The sequence below is a fragment of the Pelecanus crispus genome, chromosome 7 (genome assembly GCF_030463565.1).
Source record: "Pelecanus crispus isolate bPelCri1 chromosome 7, bPelCri1.pri, whole genome shotgun sequence".
Classification (NCBI taxonomy): Eukaryota; Metazoa; Chordata; class Aves; order Pelecaniformes; family Pelecanidae; genus Pelecanus; species Pelecanus crispus.
In genome coordinates, this window is record NC_134649.1 from 43734044 (window position 1) to 43759150 (window position 25107).

General features: G+C 41.3%; 1 protein-coding gene across 1 annotated transcript in view; it reads right to left on the minus strand.

Annotated features, from left to right (window-relative positions):
- The window catches only part of MAGI1 (membrane associated guanylate kinase, WW and PDZ domain containing 1), a 360601-nt gene that overhangs the window by 1231 nt on the left and 334263 nt on the right, over nucleotides 1-25107 (minus strand). Inside the window, exons 15-22 of the mRNA XM_075713622.1 lie at nucleotides 18964-19055; nucleotides 17753-17945; nucleotides 14275-14568; nucleotides 10852-11055; nucleotides 5842-5932; nucleotides 5657-5717; nucleotides 4511-4654; nucleotides 3127-3265 (exon numbers count right to left, since the gene is read on the minus strand). Of these exons, the coding sequence (XP_075569737.1) occupies nucleotides 3127-3265; nucleotides 4511-4654; nucleotides 5657-5717; nucleotides 5842-5932; nucleotides 10852-11055; nucleotides 14275-14568; nucleotides 17753-17945; nucleotides 18964-19055 (1218 nt within the window). The remainder of the gene's footprint in view (nucleotides 1-3126; nucleotides 3266-4510; nucleotides 4655-5656; nucleotides 5718-5841; nucleotides 5933-10851; nucleotides 11056-14274; nucleotides 14569-17752; nucleotides 17946-18963; nucleotides 19056-25107) is intronic.

Consider the following 25107-nt stretch of genomic DNA (forward strand, 5'->3'; position numbering starts at 1 on the left):
ACTGTAATCATGCAATTTCCATTTCATTTAAGACATTACTTAATCTCACTTAGTTCTACCACGTTATGAAAAGTCCTAGGGTAGATTTTGGTTTTGCCACAATGATTCGAACAACGATGACAGAAGTTATGATTTTTTCATATCAAAGCAATGGAAAGATATTGTAATATGTAGGATGGCTTTGATTAAAACCTAATCTCCAGTTCATTATTTTTAATGTAGCATTTCAGGTAAAATACAGCTGAGCTACCTCTAGGAGACAAACTGCAAAGCAGAAGAAAAAAAACAACCCCAAAACTAAAAACCAGCCCTGCACTGTAGCTAAGCCATAATTACTCACGTCATTTGTAACGGATGTTTATGAATGATTCATTATAGACATGGCAAATATTAAAGTAGCTGCGCTGACTTAATGCGAGTGTTGCTTTTATTTGCTTATTGTTTTCTTTTTTTAAAGTAACTTCTGCATGGCAGCTTGGCTGGCGTTAGCTACGCTTTCTGCAGGCTTCCTGCCGCTTGCACCGAGACACCCACCTCGAGGTGGACCGTCCTGATGGCAACCACTGAAAACCCTCACAAACACTTGTGGGGAGAGATTTTTTTTCTGGTTTTCTCCTTTTTGTCTTCCCTCCCCCAAGCCAAACACCCTACATGCCCATTCCTCCTGCCATCACGCAAAACGTTTCCCATTTGATGGCATTTCCATTCCTTAGCCTGGGACGGTCGGTGTGTGCATGGGCCATGGTTTTTGTGATTTCCAGGTGAAACCCGTGTTGCGACTCACGTGTGTGCATTTTTGCTTATTAGCATTTTCAGGCAGCAGCTGGGGACCACACCACTTTTCCGTAGCTGTAAGCACGTGGCTTGCGGCAACCTGGCTATCGCACAAGGTACGAGCGAGGTTTAAATGTGTCCTGTGGTGTACTTACAATTCAGGGGACGCAGGGTGCTCGGAATGAATTGCTGTACATATAAAATATAGCGAAGCGGAAAGCAATGTGAGGGAATTAGGCCACAGCACAAAAACACCTAATATTGATTTTAGCTACAAACCGTAGTTTGATTATGGCCCATAAGGTAGAAGCAAGACTCCCCGAGCTTGTCATTTCTCATACATGCAGCGATATTAGGAGGTATCATCGCTGAGGAAGGAAGAGCCCAGCACCAAGAAAAGTAAGAGAAAGAGAAAGAGAAAAGTAGAAAATTTAGATTCCCTATAATAAAGATGAAAGAAAGAAAAATCTTCATATTTTATCTTAGAATAAAGAAAGTTTATTTTTCCAGTCAGATTGTCTAGGCTTCACCCAAATATAAGGCTGCAAAGACAGCAGTTGTTATTATCGTGACATAAAGAGACATCTAAGAGGTGATTCAATAACCCAGACAACGAGAGCATCCATTCTAAAAGACAGCTGGAACAGCGACACAGAATGTCATAGAAAAAACATTAACAATCAAACAACAACAAAAAATAAAGTCCACCAGAGACCACAACATTAAAAATAAGTACAAAACTCATTACAAAAATATACAGCCTCATAGAGAAGCACATTCCAATCGAGTCAGAAAAATATTGGAACTTAACATTATTAGAGGAACCATTTGCGACTGCAGTGAACAGAACAAAGAGAGGAAGGAGTCCCAAATGTTACAAGGATATTCTTTACAGTAGTGCAACCCCTGTATATTAAATCCTTGCTTAGAGAATGAACGTTTAGTGGTTTAGCATTAGCCAAAAGAAAACTGGTGGTGGATTTCCATCCTCAGTGCAACAGACATATGCTTGAGAAGTGAAGCACTTAATTTACAGGGTACTTATGCAGTCTAGCATATGATACAGTACTGTACATCCAAAGGATTATAGGAAAAGACAAAAGTAGAAAGAACATTACAGAATTTCAGTGCCATCATTGAACCTTCTGGTGTGCTATTTATATTACAGAAGTGTAAACCCACAACTTCCCTTCCATATTTTTAAACACTTCAATTGTTTGTTGGTTATGCTCTGAATTGGTCATTTTAAGTTAAATAATGAGCAGAGTGAGCAGAAACTCTCAAACGTGGTACAGTAAATGAAAAGAAAAAAATAGTTCATAAATTGTGCAGAAAGGTTTTGTTTCTGGTTTTTGGACATGGAGTGAATGATAAACACAGAACTTACTGACACAGAAATAACCCAAATACGGGGAGAAAAGTATAAAGGACATCCCTTCAATCATCAGTTTCTATAGAAACCTCAAAGACCTTTGGTTGGGAGTAGCCCTCCATCGAGGGCACAATATTTGACAATTATCTCAAATAAATAAGACATAGTTATAATATTAAATAGTGTGCTAAGTTAAGCCACCCAGCAATCCAACCTCCGGGGGAAGAAAAGGAAATCTAATGCAATTCTTAGTAAGAAATGAGGACTGAATGTTTCCCCCAAGACAGACACGAGAGCACCTTTTCATAACCTCCTCACCTTTTCAGACCTTACAAATTAACTAGTTGAAACCAGCAGACAGTTTAAGGGGGGAGAAAAGGGCTCAGGAGGCCAAATCAATATATTTTTGCAGTAAAGCTTTTTTTTTTTTTCCTCTTTTTCTTAAATAACTTTCTAAGTATTTACATAAATATTAAGGGAAGGCAAAAATCTCATAAGCCATATCGGCATTCATGTCTATGAATACAGACAGGAACTAAGAGAAAAACCTAACCAAAAAAAAAATATCACTGCTTCAGAATAATAACTCAGGATCCCAGTTTTTGCATTGATTAGATGTAAAGACCTATTTGAAACAACAATTCAGCCGCTGAGAAACAGTTTGGCACAGTTCAATGACATTCCTTGTTTGGCTGGACACAAAAAGGTTTTTTTTGTTTTGTTTTGTTTTCCTCTCTGATCACCAAAAATACTGCTATGATGAGCTTGCCTTACACTGTGCCCCAAGTCCATGGAAGCAAGCAAAGGATGAAATGTGTAGAAAATTCAGCACAAGCGAGGCAATTAACCATATGTTGCAAAGGTTGGTAAGACACTGGTGAGAAAGGAAAATAAAAAAGAATTCCTGCTTCAGATCTTGAGACAAATCATTCATGGAGTGATGCCAGAGAAGAAAGGAATGTTTTCATAGTTTGACCCACCATATTCTGGGACAGAGCCATCTCCACGTTTCAGAAACAGGCGGACCCTGCGGCCACCATTTTTAATCAGTTCGATGGCCCGAGCGTGCTTCATGTTCTTGGTAGTTTCTCCGTTGATCTCTAAGATTTCATCACCGATCTGTCAATGTAATTAAAGAAAGGAGTCTAAGATTAGAATCAAGCCCCCAGGAGGGTCATCACCAGCATACCACAAGACAATGGCCACAGCAAAGGTGGAAGAACTATGCACCAGGTGAAGCTAAATAAGCCCAACTCCTTCCAGTGACAGTCCACAAAAAACCATATGCAGGGGCCTGGGAGACATGAGGACGACAGGGAAAGCTTGAGGTATCAAACGATTTCATTGCTGTTCTGTAAAACCACCTTGCATTACTGTATTGCTCAATACCTAGAACTGTGTTAGAACTGGTGTTATTTTATTTTATTTTGATTATTTGTAAAGTCTTTGGCCAAAGTGGGTGTTCGTTTTATAGCTGCTGTAACTGGGATGTTCAAATAGCTTTTTCAGGTCCACTTCTCACTTGGATATAGATACCTACTATGAACCAGTAGACCTGCTTTTGTAAATATAATCGTGTATCAGGATAGGAAAACAAGGCTTGGAAAAGCTTGTCAAAGCATTGACTTCCACAGGGCAGCAGTGATTTATTTTCATCAGCAAAAATTCTGGACCTCTAAATCTACCCCTAGCAAAAGAATTTTGAAAATGTCATTTTGAAATTATCGAAAGAAATTTTGAAAATATCCTTCGCGTGATATATCTGGAGAAGAAAGAGACATATGCTGTAAAGTTATCATGCATTCACTAAGAGAGAAGCAAGGAGTACATAAAACTTGGCAATTTAATTTTTCTGTAGGCATTTTATAACACATGTCCTTGTTATAATGTTTATAATTTAAAGGATACATGAAGTTAATAGTTAATACTAATAAAAAACTACACTATAATTTTGCAATCCCTGGGTCGGTATACATGCTCCCTCACTACCCCTCAGCAGAGGAGAGGATCAGGTGGGACACCCCAGTTCTCTACTCACGGCTCCAGCTTTAAAGAAGCTCACAAAGATTGCGGCTATTACATTTTCATTGCTACACATACTTTTGTTAAGCTTTAAAAGTCAAATTATGTATTAGAATTTGGAAACCCGGGTTGGAACAAGGGGGTGAAATCTTCCAATGCACGCACGCTGTTATAGACTGTACACAAAGAGTGACAGAAGACACTGACAGAATAGGAACCGCTGCTCCTTTCAGTTAACGTTTAATTTTCCTCTTAGCTGACACAGCAGAAGGTGTCCCTGTAGGGGAGAGGCAGGGAAGCTGGCTTATTGCAAAGAAGTGTGTTTTTTAAATCTGTGCATACCCTCATCTTCCCACATCTCTCAGCTGGACCGTCCTCAGCTAGCCGCAACACGTACAGATCCATATTATACTCCCGGCCACCTCGCAGGCTAAAGCCAAACCCTTTGACTCCTCTTTCCAGCTCAACAGTGTAAAAGTCTTGGTCCTGCTGGGAGGAAGACAACATAGCACAGTTGAACAGAAAGTTAAATGCTGCTCTACTCTCATTTTTAAATTATTCAACCAATGAATATTATTATTTTTGTTACTCATAACTAAAAAAAGAGAATCAGTTGAGTTTTCACACACAGACTAGGATTTTCTGCTTCCTCAGATCCCACCCTGCAGTTTGGAGTGCCAGCGGTGGTCCGCAAAGGGCTGTTTGGATGAATGGGGTTGACCATGTCCCACGTATTTTTAGGTACCTCTGTTATACATCTCCTGTGCCCAGGGCAGAACGGCGCTCTTCTGGAGGGTGATTAGCGTTCTACCAACTGCAAAGGAAGGCTAGGGCAACCTCACTTCCAGTGCCAGGCTTTAGTTAAATGTCTAATGGTACCTGGGATGAGTCTATGCCATGGTGCTGGCTTTTCAGTTTTGTCACCACCTCATCTATTCCTTTGCAAGAAAGTCAGAAGTAACTGCATTGTTTTTCACAAATGCTGTTAGCGTAGGGATGTTTTGAAGTCCCTCATGGAAGAGGTTACTTCTGGGATGGCCACTGGCAAGGAAAGGTAACAGTGAGATAGATAATCTCTCTAATAAGATGCCGTCTGCGAAAGCTAGAACACTCCATCTGTTGTCCCTTATTAAGTTTTCCTCTTTTTTGTCCTCTGAATTTATCATTTGCACACAACAGTACTTTCTGAGAGGCTCCTCAAAATATACAATAAACACACAAATTATTAGTCATAAAAATGTCAGCTTTTTTTTTTTGTTGTTCTCGCTAAAAGTCTTGATGAGAATGTGTTGGAAATGTTTCTCAGCTCAAAAAACCAGCAACACGTATTAAGAAACTAATCAGCAAATTCCTCTTTCTTCAGCAAACAGACTGAGGGAGAACAACTTCCCAGTAGGAATTTTCAAGGGAAATATTTGAACATAGCCTTCAAGCAGATTGGAAGCAACAGTCTGTGGTAAACAAAACAATTAGAAAGGTATTCCTTACCTGTGCTGCTTGGGGTGGTTTGAAATCAAACTGGGATTCCTGCTTTGGTTTGGTGTTGTTCCTGCTGTAATGAATGAGAGAAAGGGGGAGAGACGAAAAATACAGCTCATGGGATGTGAAGATGATGAAAAAGTAAGCAAAGAGAGCGCATGTCAACATGCTCTCCTCAAGGAAAACAATCTGACCTGGTCTCCTGTGGTATTTGCTGAGGAGTATGTGTGGTTGTAATTGTAGCAATTTTTTCTGCATTGGTCAATAAAGTAGCATTGGAGGATTCTGCAAAATAGATTTTTTTTCATTATGAGGGAAGACCATTGGCTATTCACTGATAAAACAAAAGTTTTACAAAGGCATTTCACTGGAAAGCATCATTAAGTTGTTTTCAGAGAACTTGAGATTAGCTCAAATTTCTTAAATCCAAAAATTAACAGAATAAAGTCTAAGCTAAGTCATAGTAATTATGTATATGAAACTGTAGAGCACCTCATTTGCAGAGAAATACTGGCCTTCGAGTTGCATATTGAAACTTAATGTGATATAGCCCTCATGGCTCAGCTTTCTTCTGGTATTTGTCATCAGATGTACCAAATTACTGTGTAATCTGGTTGTCTTCTTTGTAAGAGAAAAACTTCTAAACACCCCTAAACAACTAGGAAACATTGTCACATAATTGCTGCTGCTGTATCCTATGTTCTTGAAAAAGTCAAGGCTTCAGTGAAGGCATCATATTTAGCTTAATCATCCCTGCAGAAGTTAATTAGCAAAAAATGCACATACTAGAAACTTCCACAGCTACCCATCACAAATAGTGTAGAGCACAGAGTCAAATATTTATATATATTTATACTATATATAGTATATTTATATAATAAATACACAAATGAGGGTTTTTTTTCAGTAAACAAATACATCAGCACTCTAACTAATCTTAAGAAAAACCCGAGGCCACTCAATTGGGGGGCGGCGGGGAAATATTGGGAAATCTGGATTAGAAACATCTCTGCCTGTTGGACACAGAACAAAGACTGACTTGTGGAGGAAGGGTTGAAGAACGTTTTGTCTGTTGTCTAATGACATGAATTCCAATCATTAAAGTGTCCAAATATGCTAGGTTGACCGGATTAATTTTATAGTAGCAATAACTATTCCATGGATTATAAGCTTATCAGTGCTTCCTCCATCAGAAACTGCAATCTTCAGTATGATTGAGATGTGGCTTTTATCTAATACCTCACAAGGTGATATTGAATGTGGCTATAACCCAAACTTCCTGAAATCCATCTTTGAAATACAACTCACTGCTGTCTGAGCACTCAAAGCTGCAGGCAGGGATGTGGAACCACCTGTACCAAATGCATCAACAGCCCTGGGTGCCATTTACAAAAGAGCTCACCAAGAGAATATAGAGGAGGATTAACTTCAAAACTCAGTTTATGCCATGGTAAAGAGCACTCAGCCCAACATCAGCCTGGGCAAATGCTGTATGTCTCTATGCACAGAAGGAGGTGCTTCCAGGAGATGTCGTCTCTTCTGCATCACAAAACTGGAAGGGAGTTGCTGTAGGCACAACTGAAAAGGGACTGTCTAGGTGTCCCTCACAGCATGGCATGGCAAAATAGTCCCCTTGTCATTTTGGAGCTTTATCATAGACTTCAGTAAGACCAGAGCTAACCCAGAACTCATTTATAATTCCACGTAAAATTAAAGTCATGCACCATGATTGAATTTCTCTAGTTCCAATCCCACTTAAAAAAAGTCACCATCAGACAACAGCAGTGAAAACCGGGTGGAAACATCTGGCTCTCCAACATAAAATTCCAAGGTCTTCTACCCTGCCCTTGTTTGCCTCTTAAGCTCCAGGCATCCTGTAATTCATTTTATTGACTATGGAGAAATCTGCCACTATTAAACAGAGTCCAGCTGTAGAACAAAACTGCAGAAATGGGAGGGTTTTTGCCTGAATTAAGGAGAGGTGGTGGTCATGGGCTTACTTGATCCTGGGAACCTATTTTATTTCACGGATTTATTTTAACTGTGGAGATACTGAGATGAGGTGAAGGTTCTTCCTTTCTGTGCATGTCAAGGGAAACTCAGGAAAAGGGAAAAAGAAGAACCATTTAAACAGATGGGTGCAACGAGAGCACAGCTCCTTTGCCTGCAGCGCTGTGCCCAAGTTAACATGCCCAAACCCTCAGCATATGGAGCTGTAACATCTTCCAGATCAGAGCTGGCTTGTGTCCGGTGGCTCAGAGAGCAAGAGGCTCCTGGGTCTGCCTGCACCTCTCAGGGTTGGCATGAGCAAAACATGCCCTTGTGAGGATGTGCCACTGACAGCTGGCTTGTGTGAAAAGGAGACGTCCCGATGTGTGGTTACACTGTTGGATTTTAAGAAATATTTCTGCTTATTTTGTAAAGATGCCTTGATGCTAAAATTTGCCTCCAACATAAGAAGGCCCCAAAACATGGTTAAGTGTTCTGTATTCATCCAGAACAAAAGCCTCTGAAAACCTCCACAAATATTTGGAGATCAGATGAAGATGGGCTTTGAAGAGAATGCAAGATTCGCACCCTTTAGTAGGTCACACTAAGAATACCAAGCAGAGCAACAACACATCTTGGTACAGATGTATTCACGCCACTGTGCTGTATCTATCTTTAGCCCACCCTATCCCATGAGTCAGGAGTTGTGCATAATTTTGCTAGTTTTTTAGACACTGGTTCAGGACGCATGCCAGCCACCACGCAAAACTGGAACAGAACACAAATACAGGAAAAATTATCTCTAGCAGAATTACAATTGTACGTTCTAAATCCTAAATATTTCATTGATTCCTTGCCCTGTTCTGCCCTAGAACGCTCAGACACCAATTAAGTGCCTAATCTAAGCTTGTCATTTTTCAGCTCTCTTTATCCTTGCATCAGCCGGTAGTATGTTAAAGCATCGTAATTTCATTGCAAATGCACTCCTGCAGTGGTCTATGACAATGAGTTGGTGCAAGACTTACTACACAGCAAAAACCCTCAGTGTTTTTAATAATGTTAGAAGAGATTAGCAGTGTGAGTTTATTGTGAGTCTTGTGAGGAGCCTTAGTTTTATGTTTATCTGAGAAGCATGGCTTCTGATTTATTATTTTTTCCCCCTTTAAGTGCACTGTTAGACCACTTATATTTCCCAAAAAAGCACCCCAAAAACAACAAAAAGTAAACAAGAAATCAACAAAAGCACCCAAAGACAGCAAAAAGAAAACAACATTGAGACCAATTTCTTAAATATCATTTTTTTAGAGCAAACCTCTCAGCAATTTTGAGAGTGTCTGGTCTTACTGGCTTTTGGAAATTAAATGCAGGGAATTCTATGCAGAGCTGGCAATCTGACTTGGAATTTCAAAGGGACAGTAAATAAAAAGACTTGAAGCCTGCATTGCTATGAGAGAGAAGAGTTGACTCCTTCCCTAAATTACAGATTTTCACCTTCTCTAGGAATACCTGATGTCAGTCACAGGTACAGATTTCCCTTCTAACCTAGGCAATTTAACATGGTATTTTGTACACATATTTGCATGAACAAGACTGAGCATTCATGTCAGAAGGCTATATTCTTCATTAAAAAAATCTTAAACCATTCAGAAGTTATTTACTACTTAGGTATTTTTGCCTTTAAAAAGAAATATTTAGTTATTTATTAAAAGATTCACCTTCCTTGATTTTGATCAGATACCAAGATGAAGGTAATGAACAATTCTTCTCCCAGTTTACCTTCCAAAACTGGCACACACAAGCCAGCTCAGATGTTATCCTGATTCACAGCCATTTTATTATTCATGCACACTCAATTTGCTGGAAGCAGCAAAGGATCATATACCATTTGACCTGGTAGCTACTGAACAGTAGGAAAATAAAGCCTTTATGCAAAACAGATCATGCTAAACACAAATAATGTATAACCAGATCATTTCTCATCTTGGCCTATTTTTATCCTACAACTAAACATAGCATAATCATGCTCTGTGGGGTAACCCAATCCATGTTTCAGACTAGAAAGTACGAGAGTTAGCAACTATTGAATGCTTCTCATTGGAAATCACATCACGTAACTTCTTCATTCTGCTTTACAGGTACCAGGTTCAAGTCAGCCATACTTTCTCAACCCTTCTTTTAAACTTAATCACACTTTCTCTGTATTTAACTGAATGCAAATAATGTCCTGTACAACTCTAAGAAATGCTCATTAGCACTGTATCTGAACCATCAAATCTTATACCCATGGATTCAGCTTAAAAAGAGGGCAATGTAAAAAGATTTCTGCCTAACGAGTTCTCACTATGAACCCATCCCTGGCAGAGCAGGACAATGAACAAACAAAATACTTAGAATTTAGAACCACAGCAATTTTAGTCCTGCTACAGATACTCTACATAGGTTTCTGCTCTGTTCCTATTTGGCACCACAGCTAGAGATCAGTTTAATGAAACTGATATATAACACAGATCCTTATTTTTATTAAATAGTTCAATGTCCTGAAACCAGTACCAAGTGTCAGCATGTTATTAGGGATCCTGCACATTCCCTCTGGTCTGAAACAGTGAGATCCTGTCTAGGGTAACTCGTTACAACGATCGGCTGCAAGCACACAGCAGCTCCAGAGCCATCGCCATTTAACAAAGTCTTTTCAAAATATACTGAGCTCACTCCCAAAGCAACTTACCCAGAATAAAAACAAATCTTCTTTTCAAACAGCTTAAAACATGACAAAGTGTTTATCCCTTTCTGTGATCTCTTTACTCTATAGCCTGCTTGTGTACATACAAAGCTTCAGGAATCCCACATATTAACAAGTGATTCCCAAATATTCTAAAGCTGTATCATTAACCTAAGAATCAAATCAAAGTGTACTGAGATATGCATCAAATTTACAGAAGATCATTTTAAGGAGATACGTGGAGGAACATGATAGAATGGAATATTATTTTTTAATGCAGAATCAGCACCTCCCTGTTTAAAAAAAGAACTCCCATTTCTACAGAAAGAAACAAAAAATAAAGCTATGGAAGACTCACAACCCCCCTTGCCGCTAATTCCCAAAGTGGGAGTGGAAATTAAGTCCTCCATGACTTTGCACCTCCGACTGATGCAAAAAGGCTGGGAACAAAACCAACAAGAAGGGCAGATAAGACAGCAGGAAACATATACTTTACCATCTCCTGGAATGATGCGCAGGGTAACGGTGTTTCCCGCTTCCTTAATGAGGTTGACGATGTCTGAATGTGACTTGTTGGTGATGGAGCACCCATTCACAGCCAAGATCCGATCGCCTACTTTCAGCTTGCCACAGCGGTCTGCGGGACTCCCTTCAATTATCCGACCTATTTTGTGAGGCATGGCCACACATGCATTTCCCGCTTTTGTATTGGTTTGGGGGTTGTTTTTGTTTTTGTTTTGGTTTGTTTTGGTTTTAATTGTTTACATACGTGGGAATATGGTGAAGGGGAAAAGGAGAAAAAGGGTTGAAAAGGGAAAGAGAAGGTTAAGGGTTAATTAATTAATGCATCAAGCAAAAGTTATTATAGGATAGCTTTGCTGCCAGTGTTCAAAACATTGGCAATCAACTAGTACGAGTGCACAATACTTTACGTCTTTTAAAAAAACCTGTTTTGTTAATCACTAAAAACTCCCCCCGCCTTGATTTCAGTTAATAAATGGTGAGATTTTTATAGACTACAACTGCACTTAGCAGCCCCATCATAACCCAAATCCTGATTTTAGTTTTGAACAAAAAAATTGAAACTGTTCGTAGAAAACACAACCTTCCTCCTCCAAGATCTACATCAGTGTCAGCCTCTCTAGTTTCTCTACGTCAACTGCTGTTCAAGCTTCTGCCAATGTTTTGTTCTTTCTCAATTTAGAAAGATAAAATTGTTCTAGGCCTAGGAGGGAGTGCGACTCCCCTTCTACGACAAAGACCCAATCTATCAGCGCTGCATGGGGAAGCAACATGAAACGGTTTTCTTCCATTGTGAATAAAGGTACTACCAGGAAAGGTACAGGACCGCTACAGATGGGCCAAGACTGACAAAGGTAACCTGTTTGGTGCAGGCATCCACCTCAGCCTCTGCTACCCCTTCCTCTTTTATGATCTTAGATGGCATCAGGATGGGAGCAGGGCAGGAATAAGGACCTCCTCATTTAAATACCTCTAAAACCACACACAAAACCATTGAAATGTCTGACACACAGAGCAAGAGCACTTTAGGATGAATGTGTTTCGGGGACAAAATTCTCCTCCTGTACCATGCAATTGTTTGTCCAAAAAACACAGGGTCGTCCATAAAATGCAGAAGTGGAACACAGGGGATACACAACTTCACTCAGATAAATCCACCGGGCTTTTGTACGGCTTCTTTACACAGGCGAGAGGCCATCGGGCACGCAGCACATGATTAAAACCATGAGGTGTACAGAGTGCTCATCTCATACTTTGCATCCACAATACATTCACCCTCAAGATGCACTTTCCCATCTCTGCTGTAGTTGTATCTGATTAGTAGTTTTAGAGGTATACATTGCTGCACACATGACAACACCAGAAAGACCATAAAGAAGAAAAGGCTAAGAAAAGGAATGTGAGATGAGAGAACAAGGCTGGGAAGATGCAATGAAAACTGGCCAAAAGTGTTAATATTAGTTGCAAATGGTAGGGGGATTTTTTTTTTTCCTTCTTTTACTGTGATGTTAGAAAGTTTCTCTTTCTGGTAATACAAAGCCCCATCCAGTTTAAAGGCCATTTTGAAGGTATGAGCTCCTACTCTATGCAGTCCACTGACACAGATGACAGAGCCCACACCAAAGCGACCAAGGTGGGTTTTAGAACCAGTTTGGCCCATCTCTAAATACTACCCATGAAAGAAAAAAGCTACAAAGCAGGTCCAAAGCAAGCACCACACAGCGGAGGGAACACATCTCATGCAGAGTATTAGGAAAAAGCTGAATACACATGAAAAAAATTAAAGGAAAAACAGTCACAGATCAACAGATCTCCATGAGAAGCCCCTGCACAGAAAACTTCCAGTTAGCAAGTATCTTGGGCTAAAACAAACACAACTCTTTACAACCTCAGGTCAAGGTTTCTCTGCAGAAAAGAGTTAGAGCATAGTCTTCATACAGTAGAAGTTATTTACACACATTTGCAAATACTTTCAGAAGATAAAAGCTCTCCCTCCGGTTCAGACTGAGTTCAGTTTAATCTATATTACATCGCACCATTGTGTTCTGGCACCAAAACACCTATTCTGGAAGAGGAGTTTCCAGCAGCAAGGACAGTGTGAGGGCAGCCTCGCACCTGAAAGCTGACAGAACTCAATGCACTATGTATTTCCCCCCTGAAATCTCTGCTGCCATGACTGCCCAAAACAGTGTTAGAAATGGCCCGTGCCACATCAATACTTGCAAAGGAGATGATGCTCCCTTGATTTACCAGCAATGGCACTGCTGATGGGCAATGGCAGGAAATTTCAGTGAAAAAAGCCTAGAAAAAAATAGGGGGAAAGGCCACTTCTTGCCACATGCACCTGTGTGCCCCAGGAACAAGCTCTACAGGGAGACTGCAATGTATTTTGTCTGCAAACCGCAACCCTGCTCTGAGGGGAAGTGTGAAGATGGCCAGGGCACTCATTCTGCCTTTCCTTTCCCCCTCCATCCCTATCACATGCCACAGACTAACAGGGAAGGAGCACCTTCTTTTTCCCCTACAAAGTATAAATGGATGCTGCCTCTGGCCCTTTTGGAGGAGATGGAAAGGGAAGAAAATAGCATTTCTGACTGGTTTTCCCCTTGCAATGACATTTCTGCTCTAGAGTAGGCTGTTCTGTGCATACTTACAGAAGCAGCTTGTGTACACCTCTTTTGCTGCAAGACCTGGAAATGGGTGTCTGCCTAGCAGAAAGGACTGTCTTCAGAAAGAAACCGTGACCACTGGATATTAAGTGTGAGATCGCATGAACTTCATTTCCCCCTACGCTGAAGAAATGGATTTGGGAAGAGGTGGAATGGGTCAAAAAACCATCCTGTTTTTTTAACAGTATTCTCCATTTCATGTCTCACCAGCAAGCACTATTAATTAAAACTTTCCAGCTATCAGCATGCTCACTCCATAATGAGGATCAAAACAACCCTGATTGCTAAAGAGAAGTTAATCAGTTTAAGCATTACTGCTTTTAAATCAACTGGCTCACCATCACAAGACATGTTTCATTCCACCTGCTCCATTTCTGCATTAGCAAGCAGCATCATTGCGGGGATCCCCGGCTGCTCTTCTCAGAGCAACCCAGAAAGGCATCCAGCTAGCAGGGAGAGCCAGAGCTTCAGGGAGCGTCAGGAATTGCCATTGGTGGCATTTTTGCACTTCAGCTTGGGATTTCTCATTTTGCTTTTCTCAGTCCAGTGCTGAACAAAACCCAGGAGGCAAACACCTACCAAGTCTTGGTCTCTGATTAAGCTATTAATTACATTAATTAGGGCACGCTCATGACTTTTCATTAAACAGATCCCCACTCGCCTCCTCGCACTGCAGCGCTCAAATCTGTGTCTCGTTCGAGGCACGTTGAAAAAACCCCAAGACTTACCGAATGTCGTCCCTGCCTCCGGCCTGCTCACCGATGAGACAATGACGAAGCCAAACCCCTCGTTTTCGCCACGGCGGATTTCCACATCGTAGGGCTGGACCACAGTGCTGACAACACCGCTGCCCCCGCCACCACCGCTGCCGATGCCACTGGTGCTGCCGCTGCCCGAGCTGACGGTGTTGAGGGAGTTCTGGCTGCCCTGTGGTGTTCGCTTCTCTTCCGTCAGCGAGGCTGGCTGGTTGCTGCTGTGGTGGGAAGAGGCTGGGGATGGGACTTCATTCTCTGCCTTGGGAACTGGGGAGTTAAAAAAAGACCGTCTGAGCAAGCTGCATCATTTAGTGCTTGAAAAGTGCCATCCACTGAGAAAAAGGTAAAAAAGTAAAGCAAATCACCTGCTTTAATCTATAAATCATGGCCAGAGTGACCAAGGGCTGTGTCTCCTTTCAGATGTTACCACCAACAGCTCTGTTCAGTGACAGCATTGACCACACATGCTCATCCTCTCCAGTGTACGGTCATGCAGCCAAAGCCTTTCACTGCTGAACAGCAGCAGCAGCAGTACGGTTAAGCCAGTGCAGTGCTGCGTGCTTGGATGCTCTGTGGCATTTTAAACCTGGATTACATTAGTTCAGAGGTGCCTCCTTGAGATATCACATCCCCACTTGAGTTATATATGTGCAACTGTGTATATGTGCATAAGCCGTGAGAAGAGAGAGAAATATCAAATACCCATCACTCAACACCTGTGTATTTTTTAACTCAATGCTATCAGTTGGGTAGCACTGATTGCCTTCGATTAACGTGAGTTAAGTAATAATAACCACTCATACTAAAGTAAAACAACTTGTGAACCAAGCTTTTCCGGATGGAAGAACCAGCAACTATCAGCTATACAGCCTGGCACAGTCGGGGGGGGAACCATTGAACATTATTAACATTAACATTAAACAAGTGTTTAACAGCAACTGAAGTTGGAAGTGGTATCAGTTTAAAATCTATTCAGCTACCAAAAGGCTTGAAGAAATCTCAAAAAAATCGCTTTGTCCACACTCTGCTTGAGTCACAGCCAACTATACTTACTGTCAGTCCTGACAGATGTTTGTCTAATCTGCTGTTAAATATCTCCCCAGGCAATCTATTGGTTGCAATATCTGACTTAAATCTTCCCTGCTGCAACATAAGGCTATTATTTCTAGTTCTATCTAGCAGGCATATGGAGAACATATTATTCCCTTCCTCTTTGCAGCAGCCTCTTATAGTCTTGGGGAGTTTAACACCTCCTCCCCCTTCTCTGCTTCAGGCTAAACAATCCCAATTTGTTCAATATTTCCTTGCAGACCATGTTTTCTAGAGCTCTCCTTATTCTCGCTGGTCCTCTGGACTCCCTCCAGTTGGGCTCTCTCCAAATCAAACATGTCTTTCTTCAAGTGCCGGACCATATTGCAGCTAAGCCATCATCTGCTGGGAAATCAGGAGAGTTCCCCCCTGCCTACATCCCAGCACAGTGTTTTTCTTCACCTGAGCCAACCTCAGGTTAAAGCTTGTGGCCCACAATAGCTTCTACTTCTTGTTACTGAGCCAGTTCTCCGCAGTCCATTTGCACAGCTGAGAGCAGCATATTGCACTTGTCTCTACTGAGTGGCTGCCTCTACTAATCAGGTCACTTCTCCAATTTGGTGAATCAAAATTAAGCTGAAGATCTTAAAAGCAACAACAAGAAAATGGATGCCAAACAAAATCTAAACCTGTAAGCCCATGGTCCAAAGAAAAAGAACTTTAAAATATTCTTGGAAAGCAGTACCTGTCTTCATTTATATACTCAAAGTATGTACTGAATATATAGTATTCTACATATTAAAAATACAGGAGTATAAACTTCCCCTACATGAATCTCAAGTCATGGAGTACCCATTTAGATGAACAAACTTTTTCTACTGGCATATAGATGAGAGGAGGAATAAGGGACCGAAATTCAGGAAGAGACTTCTCTACAAAGTTATGCTGGAATTTAAAAGCCTTCAAATATAAGGTGAAAGAAGGGATCCTGAATAATTTATCCTAGAGTAAGTGTCCACATTTGAAATGATTCAGAAATAGCTCAGTCTGGAGTAACAAGCCCCTTAATGAAATACCAAGGGTTTTTATCGAGATCTCTCATGAATCTCACTCTTTTATGGTAATTTCCAGCCTGGAGGCTATAAAACTGGACAGAAAATCTATGCACAAAACCACCACCAACATTCAGCTGCCCATCTCCTTCCTCACAAAGCTCATCTCCTAAAGCTTCTCTCACATTGGCAGCTCTTTGTATGGAACAACAGAGGGGCTATCAGAGGAGAGACATAACCCAGCATTTAATCCACAATGGGAACAAAGAAAGAAAGAAGAAGTGAGCATTTATTTAATATTGTGCAGAAGGGGCTCAGCCCTGGATAAGAATACAGAGCTATTTTAGAGGTACTGTTCTAGTCCTAACTTCTACTGCGGGCTTAATTTTCAACTTGAATGTTATTTTGATGATCTTTAAGATTAAAGTACATCACTGCCTATTTTTCTGCTGATGCCTAAACTTGAAAAGCTATATAATGTCCCTTCTTTTGAACAAGTGAGCTAAACTGAATCCCACACTCGAGCTCTCTAACAAGGCTCACAAGAAGAGGCAGCACCCCAGTGTTACTCTCCCATATTACGCATAAGGTCACATGTCATTTCGAAAGCTCATGCTCATGTCTTCATTTTCTTTGCTATCAGGGCATTTTTGTGTCACTAATCTGGGTGCCACCAGGCAGTGTTACTTCTCTCTGCATCTCTGTCTTTCTGCCAGCTTCTTTTTTGTCTCTTTAGACCATACACTTGTGCGGTGAGTGCACAACGCCTAGCATAACGCAGCACACAGACAACAAACACGCGCACCCTGCGCTACCAGAACCAATGATGCTTACAGTTTTGCATCCTGCAGTAAGTTCACTACATGGTACAACCTCAGTTGAAGCTTCTCCTGTGCTGGGACACTAGCCATCACACACCAATGCCCTCACTTGCTCTCTGCCCTTGCCTCTCCTCCTGTGGACTCTTCAGCCTCTTTTCCCTCACTCCCAGTTTAAGGGTGGCTATCAGGCAGCACAGTTATTTTGGGAAGAAAACAGAAGACACAAGCAGGCAGGCACAGAGTCTGTTGCTGCGTGAGTCCACCTAAAAATTATGTGTTGCAACTGAATGGTTCCCTGTTTTATCAGAAACCTTCAAGAAGACTGGAGAGCCAACTGAGATTGAGAGAGTCTTGACTGGAAACAAAATATTTGAAATGTATTTGATCAAGAACAAAAAAGACTAAAAATAGCCAAAAGAGGAAGAATAACACCACGTCCCCTGAGTTTTTCCAGTATTACAAGGAGGAGCTTTTGTTCTTTAAACCGCTTGCTGAACAGATGGAGTCTGGCAAGAAAATCTACCCCCGCAGAGCGACACTGTAGCCTACCTGTGTAAACCACTTTGCGCCTGACGGTCAGATTGACGTGACCTTGTTTGGCTGCCTGTTGCATAAGCTGGACGACAAGCTGGTGCGATTTCCCGACAACAGGCGTCCCGTCCACGCAGATCAGTTCATCGCCCGATCTCAGGCGGCCATCAGCATCAGCAGCACCCAGCGGTACAATGTGACCGATGTAAATCTGATGAATTAGCACAAATAGGAGAAAGGAAAGAAGGGAAAGGGAGGGGAGGGGAGGAAGAAAAATAGTGATGAATGAGAACTAGCTCAACAGCCAGCTGGTAGCAACGAGCACTGGTAGTTAGACCCAATTTAGTAGGGAAATTGTTGACAAATGTCTGCTGGTCAGGAAAGTTGCTCCTGTGAAAGCAGATCCATGTGAATATAGCCACATTGTGAAATTGTAATAAATTGACTTCTTGTTTCGTTAGCGGTCCATTCACTGTAATGACAGATAGCCTTGGGAAGAGTGTTCAACCAGACAGTGACCAGAGAGGAAGATGGTTAAAAGCACTGAGGGTCTTGTCAGGGAGGCTGAGACTGAGTTATCCTCTCAGTTGCCTCTAGGGTTTACAAGCTCCGTACCACTCAACTGTCCACTAACTCGGCCTTGGTTTATCTTCAGTGAGTTCTGTGGAGTTACTCTAACATGAGAGGAACTCATGGCCTCTCTTTCCATAAATGAGCAAAATAAGTTTGGCAGGGAAATATGTGGAAATTTATGGTGCCCCTATGTAGCTTTGACCTGTGCAGAAAGACCACGTGTTTTTAGCCTGACACCTTCCACAGGCACTGGTTTTATGGTAAAGAAGCTAAGTGAATTCAAGTAGGGAACTGAACAAATAGAAAACCTGACACTCTAAGATCAAAATACTTGTAAACCTGACCAGGACATCCTTTCCTCAGTGTCCAGGCAATTTCAGACCTTCAGTGTCCGGGCAATTTCAGACCTATGTGTTTTCATTTGGGCTATCACAAAACAGGGAATAGCAGGGGAAGCCAAACCCATTTCATTTATGGGAGATTTGGGCTTTTTTTTTTGGAGGGAGGGTGGGGAGGAGTTGTGGGATGTAAATACATAGCCCACTAGTTATTTTAATCGAGATGCCATGGCACAGTTCTGCACATCTGTATGTGCTGCTGCCATGATTCTGCAAGATGTCGCGAGTTAAAACAAGACCGCTTCCAGATGTACTCACAGGTTCTCCAGGCTCATTTCCACCTAGAATCCTAAATCCAAAACCGGTTTCCTTTCTCCATAGAAAGATATCCTGCTCTTGGTAATCTGGAACTGAAGGGAAAGAAGGAAAACTATAATTTTTAATCAAAACCCCACACCTTTATACCCAAATCAGGACTATTCTGATGTTATGTGTAGAGGGATCTGCTGCGCAATTTTACTCTTTAAATGAGGCAGTCTTGAACTTTTAGACATAATTAAGAACATTTATAGGTTTAAATACTAAAGGATTATTATTTAAATCACTACTAAAAATTATATGGTGGTTTCTACTTTCTAGGTGTCTAATTGTGACTTGCCATTTGTTTATCACTACAATATTTCCTTCCATCAGTATTAGCATCATTACCCAGTGCAAGAGCCTCTTTGAAATCATCAATAAATAAATGTGTACAACAGAGAATCACTCTGCCAGAAACAATACAGCTGCCTCCTCTTTCATGGGAGACAAAAGAGCCACTTGTTATGACTTCTAGTGTTTAATTAACTTTCAGAAGCATAGTTTGCTATCTGTCTGCTGACACTGCTTTAAATAGCTACGGGACAGATCCCCAGTTGGTGTAAAACAGAAGGGCTCCACTGAAAGCAAAGCAGCTCTCCTGACTCTCGCTTGCTCGTCTACAGGTTCTGTAAAACCACTGAACAGACAAAAGCAGCTGGAAACATAAAAAAGCTCAACCTTACCTACTCATTAGTATGGAACACCAGCAAGGTTTTTTACAATGAATATTACATACAGTGAAGTACTAACCTTGAAGTGCGGTTGAACAGTAATGTTTTATATTAACTTATTCATGCTTGCTTTCATCCCTTTTTTAAAAATGCAAAATTAATTGCTGACATTAAATCATATCAGAAGACAACTTCAGGTTCATTTAATATTTATTGGTTAGTATGTGTAACATTGACTAATTTTGTAATGATCCCCTCCCAAAATTTATAATTAATAATAAAAAAAGCTGTTCCTTTACAAGTCAGCTGCCTAGGTCTTTAGTAAAGAAACCAAAGTATATTGTTCAGGAATGTAATTTAAATAAGTGCATACTCAGATACGGGCTCCAACAGGTTAATCTATTTTTCTGTACCTATGAGCAGATAAACTGGTTGTTTTCCACTGACATCAGTGAGTGTCAGACTGGGCCCTAATTGCATTTTACACTGTCGGTGCCTGTTGTGCAAAGGTTTGGGTCTAGTCATCTGGTGCTTTTCAGCGTTGAGAGTTTTGGCTAGCTCTGATGCTCTCTCTTCAATGACTCCACAGGTTTAAAATATAATACGAATTTAAGACCTGGGAATACTAAAAATTAAAAGAACAGGTGAGTGCTAAGGCACAGATGTCTGCTCTGACATTTTCATTCAAACTGTTTGTCGCCATTGGGATTATATATCATATTTTCACATTTTGATTACTTGCAGTTATAAACTAAGCTTAAGTCCTGTGCACATTACCTCACTGAACTAGAGGCTAATTTTTGTCCAGATACAATTACAGAATAATCAGGCGATGAACACGCTGGCAGCCTGCGTGGTTCATCTGCTCAGGCGAGCTGGCTGAAGGCAGCTCGCCGCCATACAGGCGTGTGGCACAACAGCAGAACTTAGCCGATGAATTAATTGGTATTTGTCACTGCCTTCAGCGAGGGGGAGCGTGAAGAGCAGACACGTTCGGAAGTGTCTCTCCAGCACTTCGCAGGCTTTTTTGGCAAAGGCTGGCCCCAACCAATTAATAGCGCGTGTTGGATCTGTCAGAGGCAAAATGGCTTCTGCAGAGAGCTTCAGCGTGGGCCCGTTTCCTCGGCATCTCTCAACACCTTCCCATTTGTCAACTCTCCAGTCCCACTGAACGATGCCTTATGTTCCTTGTTCGGCTACCAGCTAGCCAATTAACGGCCGCTGGAGATAACGGCAAGCCGAGGTGTAACGGTGGTGTTAAACGAAAGCAACAAAAACAAAAAAGACAAGTCTATACCCAAAGAAGCAAGTTCATTCATGTATCGCTCCTTCCGCTGGAAGGATTACAGACAGGTGAAACACAGATACAACAAACATACAGACAACACACATTTACACAGCGTGAGTACAAACCGAACAAAACTCCTTTTACCGCTTTTTGCGCCAACTCCGTGGTATGGTGACTCACTGGCACAGCCCAGAAAACTCCATCCACCTCTGTGCTCCCATACAGCTGAGGTGGAAGCCCCTGAGGCTCTCCATACTGGAGAATTCCTTTAGGTTCTCCATTACTTGGGAGCGCTTCACAGGAGCCACTTTCCTTACTTGAAGGGAAAATTTCATGGTGGTGCTGAAACTTTGTTGAAAACGAATGAAAATGGCCTCAGGAGTCATTCATCGCGCCTTTGCACCTTGACCTGATCTCAAGCATGTCTGACTCTTTGTGGGGGAAAAAAAAAACCCAACAAACGTGTACATAGCCCAGATGGGTAAAACTTGCCAGGCTGCTCACCCTGAATTAAACCAGACCATTTGGAGAGTGTCGCAAAAGTGGTACAGTGGTAAGAAGAGTTCTGCTGGGGCCGTGAGGAGGAATGGAAGGAGAGGCGAGCGCCACAGCCCTGTCGACGAGCCACGCGGGCAAACTCGTGAACGAAACGGGAACACGATACCCCCCACCGCCGCCTACGAAATCCGCCGCTAGCCGGTACACAGTAAAGCGAGTACTTTGCACCTTCATGGCTGACCTTGGCGCGCGGCCCTGCCAGACTCCCTTGGTGATGAAGAGCCCCCCGCCACAGAGCAGCAATGACACCAGAACAAGACATCACAAGACACAGATACATTCTCGGCACAGTCTTACATTCTCCAAAACTCGTGGAATTGATTTCTCTCTCTCTCTCACCCTTGCTCAGTCCAGTTGCAGGCGAAGGTGACATAGCTGTAATATTAATTTTACAATTTTGCAAAGCTTAATGTATCTGCTTTCTTGTTAGTTCATTTAATTAATTCTGACTGTATGGATCATGTTAGGCTTTTCATGCATAAATTGCTAAGGTTATAGTTACTATGGTTTACGACATACTAACTTTCACATCTATTTGCACATGCCTGTGTACATGTGGATATATAATACACACACATATGAATGTATACATTTATACACATGCATGCAGGTATATTTGAAGAACTCTTTTTTTCTCCTGGGAGGAAGAATCTCTTTGAGAACATCTTAAAAATAGTTTTCTACAAAAAAATTTCCACCATCATGACAGAGTTAGTTTTACAAATGGAAATATCTTTTTCTAATGTTAAAAGAAATTCTAAATATATGGTGATGAACAATGAACACAGTGCTTAATTAGAGGTCATTTTAATCAAACTTTCCTATACAAACTTTAACAACTATCTTACATGTTACATTAAAAAAAATTCTGCCCAGTGTGATATCAGTTGCAACAAAAGATGGATTCAAAAATAATCTGTATGAGTTTGCTTTAGTCACTAGCTCATTTGAGGCAGCAGCACTTTCAATGACTCATAGCTTGGCAAAGTACAAAAGTTTTAAGGCCCAGATTCAGCAAAGTATATAAGGACAAGTCTGAAATTAAGAGTGAACAGTCTCACTGAAGCTGATGGAGAGTTTCAGTATTGAAAAGTCCTGTGATTTAGCCATAAATCTCATGAGATTCCGTATTTGCAGGAAAGCCCCATTTTCTAAACTGTCCCGCTGCAAGAGAATTCCAGTTTTTCTGTCCTTCCCTCTTAATCAACCTTTCTGGTGGTATGGAAAGTTTTCGAAAGATGGCTTCAGCACGTTCCTGACAAGATGACCAAGTTCTGCCACTGAGGTTTGGGGAAGGCGCGATGCCTTGACTGAGCCATGGACCAGGCTGGTGCCAGATGAACACCAGCAAAGTCTGCCCACGACCCAGCTCCATCACGCTCCGCAGCCTCTGCTGCTCACGCGACGTGCTGCAAGTACTAGGGTCTTTTTTAGCAAGACATCCTCTAAGGGCACGGACACATCTGTGTGCCCAAGCCTATGGCCGTAACTGTTTGTCTCCTATTAAAATAATGAAAGGACATAACCCTACCAAGGGGCTTTTACTAATGATCATCTTTAAAGTCAGTCTGATCAGAAGGCGGCTGAAGTTTCCTGAGAGTTTTTTTCTTTTCTATTTTTGGGAGAAAATATCTAATGCTTGCTATCATTGTGCAAATATTTTTAATTCTACGTAATTGCTGGTGAGTGAACGCTACACACTGGGGTCAAGACTTGTTTGTATTATTTTAATTAGATTTGGGGAGAGAAAATCCCACCAAATAAACTATGTGCCTGAAAATAAAATTCAAATACTAACGATAACTTAGAGTATTTTAGAAGCTTTAAAAATTACCTATCATGTTCTGCTTTACTTTTAATTAAATGCTTAAGCCCTTCAAAGGGATTCATTAACACATCTGCAATTCAGATTAATTCATTTTGTCACTGCTGTTTTGACAGATGGCCATATGTAGGATATGGTATTTTGCAAAGCAATCAGGCCACATGAGAAAAATTTGACAACAGATTGCGCTAATCTTTAAGGAAGTTTAATAATACATTGAAAAATAAAAAGCATATTATAAAAATATATTTTCAGTAAAACAGTGTGAGATTTCAGAATTGCAGTTCTCTGATGAACTATTCAATTGCTGTTTCTCTCAGCCAGTGCTCTTCACGCATGTCATTCCTGGATCTTGGAACAGCTTCAGTGTTTAAACCTGAAGGGTTTGTCCTTCTCTCCGATTCATGTACACAACTCCCACTAGCAGCAATGAGTTACCCATAAAGAGGAGCTCAGGCAGCTAAAACTTAGCACCAGCAAAGATTGCGTTTGCTATTGCCACCAAATGATCTGTTTTCAGATTCACTCAACACACAGCTGGCTATTCTCAAAAGCCTTAATCCAGCAAGGAATTGAGACTCTGGGCTAGATTGCAGCAGAGCATTTGAGCTCAGCCTTAGCCTTAAAGCATCCAAGTCCCTTTGGGTTTACAGCTTGAAAATAAGCTTCCTTGGACTGGAGCCCAAGCACTCAGCACCTTGCAGGCCTGATCCCCTCACCCAGGGGAGCTGCACGTGAAGGAACTTTAGCCCGTATTTGTTGAATAAAGTTGCAGTTCTCATCTGCTGCCACTCAACCAGAGTCCAGACACAGTTATGGAGCCATTGCTTAGCTTTGCATTACTAATTCTAGCTGAATTTTTCTTTTTTTTTTTTCTTCCCCTAAACAGGCAACGTCTGTGGCTCTCCTCCGCAGAATCTGAGTACTTCCTGATATTAAGATGCATTGGGTAAATAAAAAAATATATGCTTTTACAAAATTATGGGTTATCTGGTGCTTTTTGAACCAAATTCTGCTCTACCAATGGCTTCAGTGAGACAAGTCACATAAGTCAAATACAGTCTTTTTTTATGAAATACTGATCCAAAGAATACTTAAAGAAGGGGAGAACACATTTTACCAATTCTGAAAAATTAAAATGTTGCCTGTGTGCTTTCCATGTCTACATTATTATTATTAATGTTAATAACAGTGGGATGCACTCCCAGTGAAAAGGCAGTAGGTGGTCATTATAGATTCAGTACTTCTTAGAAACATCCTGGAGACGATGTATTCATATATTGAATGAAACCTCTTTATATTATTATTTTTAGATGAAAAAAATTTCTGTCTGGGCTGGGGCTAATGAATTCATCTTCTGGTGTCAACTGCACTTGAAAAATTGCACTATGTTCTCTTTATACTTAACAATTTCACAAATGGCACGAAATAAAACACTGCAGATGATCTAATGCTCTAAAATTCTGTCTTTAACGTCATCATATACTTCAACAGAAAGGGTTGTTGCTGTTTTTCAATCCACTTGTTGGGGATTCAAAACCCTGCCTCTCAGAAGAACAGTTTATAATCCTTCTCAGGTTTATTAAAATTTAAGACCATGAATCAACAGAGAGCAAGCCCTGGAGTGGGTAGCAGGAAGAGCTGGGAGAACTGAGCTGGGGCTCCTTAGGCAGCGGGGGCTTCTAGGACCCACAAAAAGCCCCAGTTACAGGATGCATCAACCAATCTCAGCATTGGCACCTGGGTGGTATCCTCCCGCT